The 15093-nt window shown below is 35.0% G+C and overlaps 1 protein-coding gene across 6 annotated transcripts in view; it reads left to right on the forward strand.

Annotated features, from left to right (window-relative positions):
* The first annotated feature begins 2601 nt into the window (after window positions 1-2601).
* The window catches only part of LOC141433512 (uncharacterized), a 109712-nt gene continuing 97220 nt past the window's right edge, over window positions 2602-15093 (forward strand). For 2 of the 6 annotated variants that reach the window (XM_074095581.1, XM_074095623.1), the window contains exons 1-4: window positions 2889-4147; window positions 6363-6495; window positions 7887-8001; window positions 10490-10751. In XM_074095581.1, coding sequence (XP_073951682.1) covers window positions 3284-4147; window positions 6363-6495; window positions 7887-8001; window positions 10490-10751 — 1374 coding nt within the window. In that variant the 5' untranslated portion in view covers window positions 2889-3283. Of the gene's footprint in view, window positions 2658-2689; window positions 2812-2888; window positions 4148-6362; window positions 6496-7886; window positions 8002-10489; window positions 10752-15093 lie in introns of those variants that run through there. The other 4 variants (XM_074095614.1, XM_074095597.1, XM_074095589.1 and 1 more) reach the window with 4 other exon arrangements.

The following is a 15093-nucleotide window of genomic DNA, read 5'->3' on the forward strand; positions in this document are numbered from 1 at the left end:
TCTATCCCGTGGGTTTTTTTGATTTTCCCGGAAAAACCTATCCTTTGTCAATCAGTAATACTGTACCTTACTTTTGTTGAAAGAACTTTTAAAATCAGACCCGAAGTTGAATTCACTTATTTCTATCCCGCGGGAATTTTGCATTTTCCCGAAGAAAAGTAGTCTATACTAATGAGGAATAGTGTAGCTTTCAATTGATGTAAGAATTTTTAAAATCATTCCCAAAGTTGCATTCAGTTTTTTTCTATCCCATGGGAATTTTGAAATTTCCCGAAGAAAAAGTAGCCTTTGTCATTTGGGGATAGTCATATCACATAATATGTAAGATTTTTTTAAATCAGCTCCGTAATTGAATTAATTTATTTTTATCCCGCGGGAATTTTGCATTATCAATCAGGGATAGTGTAGCTTACTAACGGTGAAAGAATTTTTAAAATCGGCTCAATAGTTTCAGAGATTCGACTACAAACAAAGAAGCGAAAAAAGTTTATATATTTCCCTATCCAGTGGGAATTTCGAAAAATCCTTTCTTAGTGCGCGTCTACATCTATTAAGGAACATATATTCCAAATTTCAGGTTTCTAGCCCCAGTGGTTTGGGCTGTGCGTTGATCTATAAGTCAGTCAGTCAGTCAGTTTCTTCTTTTAAATATATAGATTTTTATCATTGTTGTTTTATTAGTTTTAAATAGACGTTTTTATCACCGTTTCAAGTTAACTGAAAGCATATTTTAAATAAAATACTCGCTGCCGTAATTATGTACACCAATCTGATGCGATGTAGGTACCTTATTGCGTGAGTATCACGGAATAAGGGAAAGTCAGTCCAAAATGTTAATCTTTTGTTTCTATCTAGGGTTAAATTTATTTGTATATTTAATGTGAATAAGTTAAGTAAAGACTGCAAATTATTGTGACTTAATTATTGTAATTACGGTACATAGTTTTATAAATTTTTTAATGTTATACGAGTAATTGAGTACGAAATGTATACTCGTAGGTAGGTACTCGTTAAGTCATAGGTAGGTACGTACGAAATAATGGAGTATGGCATCGACATTAAATTTATTCTATTTTATAAAGTCTAAGCACAAAGGTTATTTCTTTCGATGTTATATTATCTTCCAATCTATTAAGAAAATGGCTTGTTTTTTTATGTTTTTTTTGACTCTCGTAATTAAGTACTTACACGACTTTTGTACTAAGGGCTCTTATTCCGGTATATATATGAAGAATAGAAAAATATGTACAATAATTAAAAAATACTATGGGGATGGATCCATTCTGTTTTTAGGCTTCCTTAGTCAACTAGGAACCCTTATCCACCATGTCCGTTTGTCCGTCAGTCCGTCCACGGTTTAGCTCATTGATCATTAGTAGGTACTAAAAAGATAAAATTTGCATGGGTATAATACATACCTATAGATATAAATATAATATAATAGGTACATATATATTGTTACCGCAATGTGTATACATTAATATGAATATGTATTGAATACCTGAATAGGTGTATAGATGCCTATGTATTCACAGAATGCCAGATTATACGTATGCATATTGTCGGTAACATATTATATTAATCTAATCACGCAAATAAAATCGTACGTAAAAACGAAAAAATAACAAGGTCCTATTTATATCAGTAAGTAAAGATAAAATTGCAATTTTATTTTTCAGGTAGAAAATGGCCTCATCCAAATATACGCCGAAACGCTTCAAAAGCCGTTAAGATGTAAATGATGGGTCAGTGACTATCATACTTTAATGTGATTATCAAACAAAATCTAATTTTGCTTTGGTTCTAGAAGTTATTTTATTATTTGATATATTCAAATTATTAAGTTGAAGTTTTTCATTTTGCCATTTTAATTTAGATTAAGTAGAGTATAATGAATTTCCCCCTCTAATTATAATTCCTCCAATTCACGCAATACAACATTTTTTATTTATTTCGTAATTATAATCATCATTTAAGTATTTTAAGTCAATTATTTTGATAGATGGATGAACAATGTGAACTTTAAAGATATCACGGAATTACCTACAACGACTCCCGGAATTAAATTCAGAGACAATTTTTAGTACGGAATAAGGGACACACTAACCCCCTTATTCATAAAACTTAACAAGCCTATGTTAACTAACAAATGCTTTGTCCCTTTCTAACAAATACAAATGTCGAAGTGACAGATAAGGACAAACGAATTTTAGCGGCATTTTAACTAAAATAGGTTTGATTGTCGTTTATGAATAAGGGGGTAAGGGTTTAGCGAAATAACGTTTCTTTCTATAAATTAAAAGCTACGAAGTAAACTTATATCCTACATCCATCTTAAAAGACATATCCCTAAAATAAAATATTTACTACATCTAGAATCTTCGTATTTTTTTTTAATCCTCAGTCAAAGTAGGAAACGTCTTAATATGCCGTACCTAATATGGTACATTTAGACACTACGAGCGTCCGCAACCAAGGGAAATAAAAAAAGTATTTATTATGAATGCGAAAGTTGGATTGTGATCAATTGTAAATTGAAGATAACTTGTGTTGTTATCAATAATTATCAAAACACGTCAGATATTGCTACACTGATAGTGCCTAAAAGAAGTGCCTCTATACATACCTACAAACGAGCACAGTTCTTGCTTTAAGACGTAATTAATCCACCACTTTATATTTGAAGTCTCACGGCCATTACATTATTTAGCCAAAATCGAGAAAAAAAACCGTCTATGCATCTGCTAACTGTAAATTCCTAAATATCTTTTCATTCTTTATGAACGTTCGTTTACACGCAGCAATTGCCAGGTTAATATCATTTGTAGTAAGTACCTTACCTACTGATAAGACAAGGACATACCCATTTCTTAACCTGTTTACTTTTGCTGAGTACGTACCGTCGTTCTTTTTGTGATATCAATACGGTCATGTTTGCAGTGATGGAAAATTCTTAGTTAAAATTAGAATAAAACTAGATTTCTACTAGTTACATTTATGTTTTAGAAGTGAAACTGTGTTACCATTGCGATTACACCGCGAGTGTTAAATCAAATCGCGTTCGTTGATAAGTGTATTCGTCATACCTCCTCGTGTGTTATTCAAATGATTTGTACAGGTGTAATGTCAGCGGTCGGAAAATTTGTATAAACAGTACCTATGTTGTAGGTTGTAGTAAACTCGAACTATGAGTAGTAACAGTAACACAGCTGAGAGATTTTAATATGCGATCAAATTATAAAACAGTGTATTAAAAGTGAAAGTAGTGACTAAAGGCGACAAGATGGATAGGTTTCGTCAAAAATCAAAGAAAGAAAAGCCGATGAAGCATGTGGACAAGGACAAATCCCCTTTATTTATAACAGATGTAAAAACTATCAAAGAAAATATTAAAATAAAGGAAATATTAAGGTCTGTGAAAATGAATAGCAGCATGCGGATTAAAGCTCCACGAGGTAGTGTTGTTATGAATAATAATGACTTTATCGATGTTCAAGACGACCAGCTAGATGTAAACAATGACATACAAAACGTATTATTGCCTGATGATCTGCAGGAAGCAACTAATTCAGATTTAGTTAATCAAATAACTCAAGGTAGCGAAGTAGTTTTGACTAATGATCAAGACGAAATCAAGAATACAACTAAGGAAGTAAACGATTTTAAACCTGGTGATGACAGTGATGACATTAAGACCGACATCATCGAAGCTCAATTGATTTCACCGATGGATAATACAGAAATAAACCACGAGGTTAATCAAGAAATTACAAAAGACAATGAAACCGTCCTTGAAACAGAACCACGAAGTAAAAGAAATAGTGCGTGTCCCGCAATCGTAAAAACTCGTGAGCGAAAGTTATCCTTAGACCATACTATGCTGACCAGACGCGAAGGATTGTCGCAGTCAGATATGGATCTTCATTCAATAGGAAAATCCCCTCTAGAAAGAAAATCATCATTTTTTAGAAAGAAAATGGATAGTTTTTTGAGAAATACTACTGAGATTTTTAAAAGACAGTCTTTAAGTAGCAAGTCCCAACCAGTCATTAGAAGAGGATCCATGTCAGTTTCACTTCAGTCTTTAAATGAAACAACGACTATGGATAGCGACGAATATAGCAAAAGTACTCTGAATAGTCAGCAGGTTGGTACAACGCAATTTATAACAATTATTTTATTTTGAATTTTAATGAAATTCAGTGTTCAAGTGTTAATATGTACTTATAGATGATTTTTTAATTTCCAGACCCAATGTCAATCCACGGATAGTTTTTCTACAACAATAAAATTTCGACAGAGCACCAATTGCAAATGCTTTAAAATGTAAATTAATATTAATATATATAACCATTGATTGATTATTGGGACTCGACGCTTACCTATCGTTAAATCAGAGTTATGGATTACGTTACAGTTTATTAACTTTAATACTAATTAGCCCAAGCTTAGCACTAACTCGGATTTAACTTTAGTCCTTGAATGTCTTAGTTTGAGTTGCATCAAGTTAGTTTTCACGATAACCTATAAGTAGGTATAACATGTAGGTTGGGTTATGTTAGGTACAATATTATGTAAAATCAGTAAATTTTCTTTTATTTGGCGACTGATTTGACATTAGTTATATACTTACATATGGGTGCCCCTTGAAATGTTGATAAACTATTTATCGAATTTCATTTCCCCGAAAACAATTCATAGAATATTCAATACTAATATTTTCTCTTGGAGTAATTTCACTTTATCGATATTTAAATTTTTATCGATATTTGCGCTATAACGATACGATAACATCGATATCATATCCTATAAAAAAAAATCAGGGGCCACTGTTACCCAAGCACGCAATAGGCTTCATGGGAAAAGGTTAGCCAAGCTTCTATTTTTAGGATCAATTGATGCCAAGTACTGGCAGCTATAATGAGTTATGCAATGTTAAGAAATATTTCTGGATTTTATCTGGACATTGTATATTTTCTATATTATTATTATTATTTCTAATTTTCATTCGATGAAAAAGTATGTAAAAAACTGCTAATATATAATACTTGAAGCACTTATTCAATTTACTGCATATTTTTTACTTAAATTTAAATAAATTCGATATTATCGATATTATAGACCAAAATCATCGATATTATCAACTATCGATAATTTCATTAGTACCTCGATATAATTATCGATATTTTTATCGATATTACAACAACCTTGCATCCCTAGCCACACCATCCATAAAAATTACGGGCCCAAACTCGATGGGGGCAGACAGAATCACTTAGCTTATACTGGTACGGCCTTTCCGGTTAAGTAACAATAAGCCGAAATTTACTACGTAAGTACCTTAAAAAAAAAACTGTTCCGATTAGTCCTTGTTTAAGCCTATTACAATTAGCAGAAAATCGACGTACCTTTTTATACCATATCCATATTTACTTATTGCATATTATTTTTCATCACACTTGCTCGTAAAAAGTGTCGTAACATGCAGGCTACCTTGCTTGCAACCCCCCAAATAAAACCCTCGACCGTAATGTGCTTGTCATGAAACCCGTGGTCGGTAAATGAGTCATTGCCCGTACTAATTTTCTTGTCATGAAGCCCAAGGTCGGTAAATGAGTCTGTTACTGCATGGCGTGCTGCTCATGCTGGCGTGCGGGAGGGCGGCGGGCAGCTGGCGCTGCCAAGAGCGCAGGCAGCGGTATCGGCAATTTAAAAAAAAAAATATTAGTTTTATTTTACAAATATACAATTTTACTCGCAAATGTGATGAAAAACATTGTATGTCGCACGGGCGGTTCTAGAATTACGAAAATACGAACATCGACTCATTAAAACCCTCAGTCTTCTACTTCAGGCTTCTAATAGACTCTCGTTCGTAATTCCTTATTTACCACCCTTAAGACACAATGTACTAATCTATCACAGCTAGCAAACATATTATGGATGGTAGGTACTATTATGAGGGCAGCAATATCAGATGGCTTATTATTACTCTTTAAACGCATGTATTGTATTATTTAAAGCAAATTATATCAAAATCGGTTCAGTAATTATATTTTTTTTACAATTTTCTAGTCGTTTATCCGGTGTTTCTGTTTTATGAAAAAAATAGATAAAGTTTACCGGCTTACCTACATCTGTTCGTTATGATGGTAGAAGCGTTTGGAAAAGGTCTAAATATTAAAAAGAAAAGGCCTAAGATAAAAGGAAGAATGTTTTACAGTTTTATGGTAATACGTGAACAGAGGTTTTGATAATAATATTATTATGCCAACTTGCGGGCAATCGGTGGATGCAGATGGCAAATTGTCGTTCAACATGGCGTCTTATTTGTTGATATATGATTTACGTGTTGGTGACAGGAGGCACGGGGCAGCGCGACGAGCGTGGCTTCGGGCTCCACGCTGGGCGCGTCGGAGGCCGACAGCGTCGGCAGCTGCACCGCGCTCTCCGCTAGCCAACCGCTCACCGGCGGCACTCAGGGCAGTCCTAACAGTGAGTTCCCATTCTAAATAATCTGCAACGTTTCACACCCTGTGATAAGGGTGCCGTTCAATCGTCATACAAACTTTTAGTATAATTTCATTTTACTACGTTTAAAAATCACACTCATTTAGCATAAAAACGGATTTAATATTTTTACCAAGCTTATGCTTTAAATATAACATTCATTAGTCATAACAACAAAAAAGCCGTGGTGGCCTAGTGGTTTGACCTATCGCCTCTCAAGCAGAGGGTCGTGGGTTCAAACCCCGGCTCGCACCTCTGAGTTTTTCGAAATTCATGTGCGGAATTACATTTGAAATTTACCACGAGCTTTGCGGTGAAGGAAAACATCGTGCACCTGCACAAATCTGCGAAGCAATTCAATGGTGTGTGTGAAGTTCCCAATCCGCACTGGGCCCGCGTGGGAACTATGGCCCAAGCCCTCTTGTTCTGAGAGGAGGCCTGTGCCCAGCAGTGGGACGTATATAGGCTGGGATGATGATGATGATGAACAACAATTGCTATAATGCTTACTGTGTTGGTGTGCAATAAAGAGTTATTGTATTGTATTGTATTATATTTTGTATTGTAGGTAATAGAACAAAATTTAAATAAATGTTATCTATTTTTTTTGGTATTAATAAATACAATTTATATTTTTTTTTGGTATAAACACTTACGCATTTATATTAATGAAATAATTTATGACAAACCACGTTTCAGAACGTGTAATTGTGCTTTTTTCCGGTGTTTCCGAAACTCTTTTCATCATTTGATATCCTATTTTCTTCTTGTTTGTTCTGTATTTTTATTTTGTAATTATAGACGCATTGGGAATAATTTCAAAAAACTGAAATGAGCTTTATTATTACTAAATAAATGTTTAGTAAGTAATAAGAATAATTTACCAGATTAATTAACAGATTTAAATATTACTTCAACAATGTATGACGAACTTTCTTTGTGAACAAGTCAATATTCAACGCTTATTTCCTCAACCTCGTATGTACCCGAATTGTATACAACAAATCAACACTATCGTACTTACCATAAAGATGATTCTAAAGTAATATTATGTGGCCAGAGACGAAGTTCTGAAAGTAAGCGGTCGATATGTATTTTCAAGGGGGCACCCGTTCACGATAACGTTCGAATTTCAAAAACTCTTTCCAGCCAAGATGATAAAAAGCGACTTACCACGCAGGTTTCGAAGGATAAAGGAAGCTTTTTCGAGCTAGTGAGGTGAAAATTATATATTTTTTCTGATTCGTAACGTATCGTATTCTAATCCGCGCTGGAATTTGTACGAGCCAAAGAATTAGTAGTCTTTTACGCCACCAGCATAGCATTTACGGAAATTTTATATTTATTTTTATGAAATGTTCACTTCTGCATTTCAGGTACTAATGGAACCTACAACCAGGATTCCCTTTTAAACTCACGCGCTATATCCATGAGTTCGGGGCTTGACTCAGCATTCGGTCAGCGGCGTAGGAAAACTTCCAGATCTAACAGGTAAGCAAACAACAATGTGGGAAGCGAGTCACGACTACGCGCGACTGAAGGCTCGACAAGTGATTTTCTGCTGGGCTACTACGAAACTCGCAAATTGAAGTTCGTATCGCACCATCTCTTTCACTCGCGTATTAAATTTCATAAGCGTCAGCGGGACGGCAACATACGAAGTTCGAGTTTTGCACTTCGTAGTATAGGGCCGTTATGCATAAACTGCTACGCGGCAAGAGTGGAAGGGGCAGAGCAGTCGCAATCCGCACCGCGTTCGCGCAAGATTTTGGGCTCGGCTGTTAGCGCCGCCGACGTGCCGCCCTGGAGCAAACTGTTGCTGCGATTATCCTGCATCTGGTTGCACAGACGCGTGGGCATCGCGAGACCTTGAGCCATGTGGCTCCTTACAGTGTTAAGGCCAGGTCGCGTCGTAGGGAATTCAAGTAATTCAGACCATAGTTTTCGAGAACATCGTCAATGCTCAAGAAACTTAATAAATTTATAGAATAAATATCGGAGGTACGAAAAAAACTGCACTCTGAAAAGAATTACATTTCTACAACTTTCAGAGCTCCTCAAATATTCACTTGGGTACAGACGAACAAACTGATTCATGTAGGGTAGAATTTTTTAATTATCAATTTCAGTATGATTTCTTTAACAAAAGATTTTTTTAATTATTATTACAAGCTTATTACAAGTACCTAATATGGGATGTCAACATCACCACAGTATAATATACAGGGTGGCCCATTTATATCGGTCAGTATGGGAAAGTCTGAAACTATACGACATACGAAAATTTCTTCTTACGAACCATGACATCGATTTTAATAACAAGAAAAACTGCATTCATGCATTTAAAAAAAACCTGTACTCAGCTCGGGTATCGAACCCGGTTGTTTTGAAAAAAAAAACACACTATTTCTATTTAGATATCGATTATGTTTATGTACGTCTTAAGAAGTAAATGTGTCCATAAAACATTATGTCTTAAATGAATAAAATGCATTGTTTTCACATACTTTAATTTATTTTAGTAGGTGTTCGAAGTGTCCACCGTTACAATATTCAACAAATTCTGGCATGTAAAATTGTCTCTATGGTTGTTTGTACCTCTATGTAACAAGCTATGATACCGTTAAAAAGACTTTAAAGCAGCCATTGAGTCAATTTTAATGCAAATTCACCATGTCAAGATGCAATAATAAGATCGTTACCTAACCGTGTTGAACAGTGTATTGAAAAAAACGGTGGACACTTCGAACACTTACTAAAATAAATTAAAGTATGTGAAAACAATGCATTTTTTTCATTTTAGACATAATGTTTCATGGACACATTTACTTCTTAAGACGTACACAATCGATATCTAAATAGAAATAGTGTAAGTTTTTTTTTTTTTCAAAACAACCGTGTTCGATTCCCGAGCTGAGTACAGGTTTTTTTTTTAAATGCATGAACGCAGTTTTTTTTTGTTATTAAAATCGATGTCATGGTTCGTAAGAAGAAATTTTCGTATGTCGTATAGTTTCAGACTTTCCCATACTGACCGAAATAAATGGGCCACCCTGTATATTATACTGTGGTGATGTTGACATCCCATATTAGGTACTTGTAATAAGCTTGTAATAATAATTAAAAAAAATATATTTTGTTAAAGAAATCATACTGAAATTGATAATTAAAAAGTTCTCCCCTACATGAATCAGTTTGTTCGTCTGTACCCAAGTGAATATTTGAGGAGCTCTGAAAGTTGACGAAATGTAATTCTTTTCAGAGTGCAGTTTTTTTCGTACCTCCGAGATTTATTTTATAAATTTATTAAGTTTCTTCAGCAATTGACGATGTTCTCGAAAACTATGGTCTGAATTACTTGAATTCCCTACGAAGCGACCTGGCCTTAACACTGTAAGGAGCTCTCGCTTGTTATTGGAATTATAATACCTACTTGTCCTTTAATTTTACAATGGTTTCATCTGAAGCTTACACGGAGACGAGGTTGTTATTTGCTCATACCTTTATGACGTCAAAAAGCTGAATGTAATTAATAAATAATTCATTGTTATGCGACGATGGAGCCTACTAGCAATTTTTTTTTGTTATAATAAAGTTTATTCATTTACATCAGTTGAGATAGGTACCTCTACTACCTACATAATAAGTGCTGATACAAAACCTCAACAGTAGAAAACATTTAAGTATTTATTCATTGCTTATTTGGTACAACTGTATACCAAAATAGCGTGAGCATCAAGCATGGGCTACTTAGTGATATGATGAGCGTAATTTTTTAAAAGCAATATAGTACATTTCATAAGTGTGTACATTTCATTACATACTCAGAACTACTTTTAAAGTTAGAAGTGTTATGTTGTGCATCTGTAGACTTGACAATAATTGCCAATATGCCTGACATGACAACGAGACGGGGTATCGAGAGGTTTTTATAGGTCCTTGCCTGTGTTTTAATTGAAGACTTACTCGTATTTCTCAGAGTAACATGGGTGGCCAGCGAAGGCTTGACGAACTACTTGCGTCGCCTGACTCAGGACGAGGCGGGGCGGGAGATGCAGGCGTCCCACTCGTACCAGGACTTCTCGAGCATTCCGGAGGACATGCTGCCAGCGCCTCGGCTGGACTCGAAGGGGCGGCGGCTGTCGTACCAGCGCGCTGTCTCCGGCGAGGATCCCGTGCTGCCGCCCCGCTATCAGGACTCCAGTTTGCGGAGGAGGCCTCTCATACCAGAACATTCAGAGGTAACCTAAATTCGATGTATGAATTTATCTTCACCTCACTGATAACTCGCCCGTACACCCTTTAGCTCTTCTGCTTCGGTCGTACCGACTCGTTGATTAATTAATGGTTTACGCCGTGATTCAGTCAAAGTAGTTTGTTTTAACTTGACACATTTGCTCAAATTTGCTGGGACTGATAGATTATTTACCTAATGATGATAGATTTATTATTCTCCAACGCATTTACTTTATTTTCGTAGCCTTGGCCTAGGTAACGATGATGATACGAAATTACCCGCGAGCACAGAATCACCGTCGCGCGCGGAGATGATTTCGTGTCCTGCGAAATTTTCATAATGTTAGTCAAATAGAAAATTTGTTAATTTTGATAAACGACTGACTTATGTAAAAAATAATTATTATGGTTAAGAAACCATTACGAAAATATAAATTATATTTAAATGTAAGTACAGTAATAATATAGGTAGGTATCTCTACTTTCTTAGGACATTAATACTTTTACTTTAGTTAGATTCCATTGAAATTTTCTAGAAAAAGAAAATGATATTCAAGGTTCAACCTCAAATAACGAGTCTTAAAGGTACTTATACTAGCTGAAATATATAATATTATGTACCTACATACTTATTGCTTGCAGTAAGTATAGCGTATTAAATACGTACGTTTGATATTTATCGATGTGAATATTACACGAATACAAACAAGGTCAGTTTACCTATCCACAAAATTCTTTCAAAGAACAGAATTTGGCTAGTCAGCTTTTCACTGCCCGTGAAATCTTAGTAAAACAAGTGACAATCAATATTCTCCGCTTATGCCAACGCAGGCGACGGACTGCGTTGCCCTTTACCACCCTTTCACTGTAATCTTATATGCTCTATTGTCTACATATAAAATGTCAAGAAAATAATATGCCATAATAATGTACTAAAAATTCTCAAGTTACTCAATAGTGTCCTACACGTCCTGGAAAACTCTGAGGATCATAATTATGAGCGTCGCTTTGTTTGTGCAAAATACAATGGGCTCCAAGAACTCTTGTATCGAATAACAATCAGACTCATGAATACACAAAAACCTCTGTTATCTACTGCAATTCTTTAATGCGTAGAATTGGGTACTAAGTAACAATGTTTAATTGATAAACAAACGGTAAATTAACGACCACAAAGCTCCACAAAGCTCTGAGTTCAATTCCCGGCGATGTTAGATATTTGTAAGTATTATGCTAATGATCCCATAAATACAAATGCTTTCACCCAACGCTTTTTTTTTTGCTTGTCTCTATTTCCATGTACTCGTAGGTACTTATATGAGATCGGTCTTTCTACCACCTTGACTCTTTGCCAAGAAAATCGCGGCTCCATTTGAAAACTGCCATACATTTTCTCGCTGTGCATTCCGTTATTCTACTGTTTTTTGAGAGGCTAACAATCAGCACTAAAGTTCTTAGGCTGTACCTGCATTTCAGATAAGCTTTCTCAGAACTCGATCAAAAACTTTTTAGAACTCGATGAAAAATATTTGTTGGTTTTGCGCTCTCCAAGTTTCTATGTCAATATTTTGAGTGAATGCACAGGTTCAGTTGTAGAACTGTATGCCATGAAATCACAGACTATGATAACATTTGGATTTGTGGATTAGATCTATTCATCGTATTTACGTGTCACTGTTTCGCTATATTACCTATTTACTTGTATCCAATCAAGTCAAATTTATGTCTGTTGCTTGTACTTTTAGTTGATACAATGTACTCATATCAATCTAATTCAGAGATCGACTTAGAGGCACAAATACAATAAAATTTACACAAGTATTAAAATAAATACATGAAAATACACATGAAATAAAACCGGCCAAGAGCGTGTCGGATACGCCCGAAATAGGATAAGAAAAAAATCAAGTAATATTTTTCTAAGGATTTCGTATTTTGTACGGAATATTCCAAGTTTAGGTATATTTTATACCTTAGGCTGCTATTTACTATTTAACTACTAATAATTCTCAATAAAACTTAACCGTTATAGTTTTCCTTGTAAGTTTGATAAACCTACTACCATACTGACTTTTTTCAAGATTTTGAGGGACGCTCGATTTTAATGCAAAGTTAGTTAAAAGTTTTAGTTAAGTTGAATATTTTGCAAACATATCACTAAATCGAAAAATCGTTTTAGCAACCCCCTGGTTTTAAAAGACCTATCCAACGATACCCCACACTATAAGGTTGAATGAGAAAACAAAATCACCCTCACTTTACGTCTATGGGAGGTACCCTAAAAAAAATGTTTTTTTTTTATTGTACCATCTTGTTGGCATAGTTTACATATATATTCGTGAAAAATACAGCTTTCTAGCATTGATAGTTCCTGACCAAAGCCGCGAATGGACAGACAGACGGACAGACAGACATGGCGAAACTATAAGGGTTCAGTTTATGCCATTTTTGGCTACGGAGCCCTAAAAAGTAATAACATGACAGGTTATTTTCCGCATCTTGAACAAATTTTGATGGAAGAGGCAAAACAGGTTATTGGAAACTAAATATAGGAAATTGAATAACCATGTTAAACGGATTATTGTTTCCATATTGATTCCACCATTCTACATTGTTACAGCTGTCGACAATTTCGTGAAGTGCTTTACCGTTTTCACTTTTTGTCTTTCGACACGTGGCTATGGAACTATTTGTGGCGGTTCCGGGAAGTTGACCAGTAATGTCTGACATACGTCTAATGGTAAAAAACTTAAAATACTAAAAGTAATACTGATGTAATTGTAAGAGGCACTTATTTTAAAAATTAGATGTCAGATATACTTAAGAGCTGTGCAACTAATTGGCTTTTTATAGAATATGTCGTCAAAAAACGGTTAAAATGCAAATGGCGTGCAGGTAGAGTAGAGGTGAAAACAGGGTTTAATGCGCAGGTTTTTCGCGCAATGAAGCCTTCAGGCCGTATATAAGGTCCGCAGTGAGTGAGCTGCCGGCAGTGGGGTCGTGTTGCCCTATCCGTCGGCGCGGCAACCCCCGGGAACGCGAAACTAAACAACGAATTATTCAACGTTAAAACACAACGGTTTATTTTCAAACACCGCACTTTGTTACTTGGATTTAAAATTTCTTAGGCCCAAATTTTGAATGTGAATTTACTTTTTCCGGTAATAAATACCAGCTTTGATAAAACTTTATCTCGTTTCGGTAGAAGTTTTGCGAGTTTAGTTTTAATATTAACTGGAGCATTCACGTGATAGTTACTGTTTAGGTTTTGTTTATTTGAATTAGCACTCTTTTGTTTTAAGTTGTCCATTGGATGTCTTTGGCTCCAGGTAAGTTCTGTGAAGTAATTTGGCGTTGTTTTGATTTGTTTGGGCCAGACCTAAGCTGGCGCTGGCGAGGCGCGAAGTGGTCGTTAATCTCGCAGGCAGAGCCGCGGCTGTGGCTCGTTATTGCCCAACTTTAGCGTTTGGCGGCCCGTCACGAAGGAACTTTAGTACCTACCTATAGCGGGTGTTCACGATAAAATCTTGACTTGATATTGATTTAGGGCAAGGTGTTTTGTTAATTTTACTCTTAATTACTATTGCATACCGTTAGGAAATTTAATTCGTATGTTTCTTACTTGCGACCGGAATGTGCTATAGTTCTAGATGTGTATGACAAATACTTACTGTCCAATCGAGTTCTACCTACATATCCACCGTATTTGTATATCAGCTTACCTGATAACATCCGCCTAGAAACTGATAAAAATAAATTTAAAAAGATCCTTAAAAAGTATTGAGTAGAAACTCTTCCATAAGACATAGTTGTATCAATAATAAATTATAAAAGTTTATGTAAGAATAAATTACACATTACATTATTTTATATTTTTATAGAGACTGTATCCTGCAGACAAACTGTGTAAACAGTTTTGCAGGGCTATGTGCAAAAAAACTATGTAAAAAAATAATGTCAAATAAATACTGTTTCATTTTTCATTCATTAATTCATTTGATATAAGTTTTGTATTATGGTGTTGGTGCCAAGTAAATTTAAACCTTCATGTTCTACTGTCTGAGATCAAACTTACTTGTTATAGGTAAACTTCAAACAGTGCAAGTATTTCCGTAGCAGCGGCATATTTTTGGCAAAACGTATTTATACGTCACTTTCATTTCATAAAGTTATTATTATCTGCTGAACCGTTACTTTTTAAAACATGTTAAATAGGCACTACCTACGTAACTTTTACCATTTTATTTTAGCTTCATTTTATGACTATTTCGCTAAGTTAATGGCTTAGCAGATAACTCTGTGGAATGAAACTTTTGCTAAATTAAACGGATGTGGTTATTTATATGA

Source organism: Choristoneura fumiferana, chromosome Z, assembly GCF_025370935.1.
Source record: "Choristoneura fumiferana chromosome Z, NRCan_CFum_1, whole genome shotgun sequence".
NCBI lineage: Eukaryota > Metazoa > Arthropoda > Insecta > Lepidoptera > Tortricidae > Choristoneura > Choristoneura fumiferana.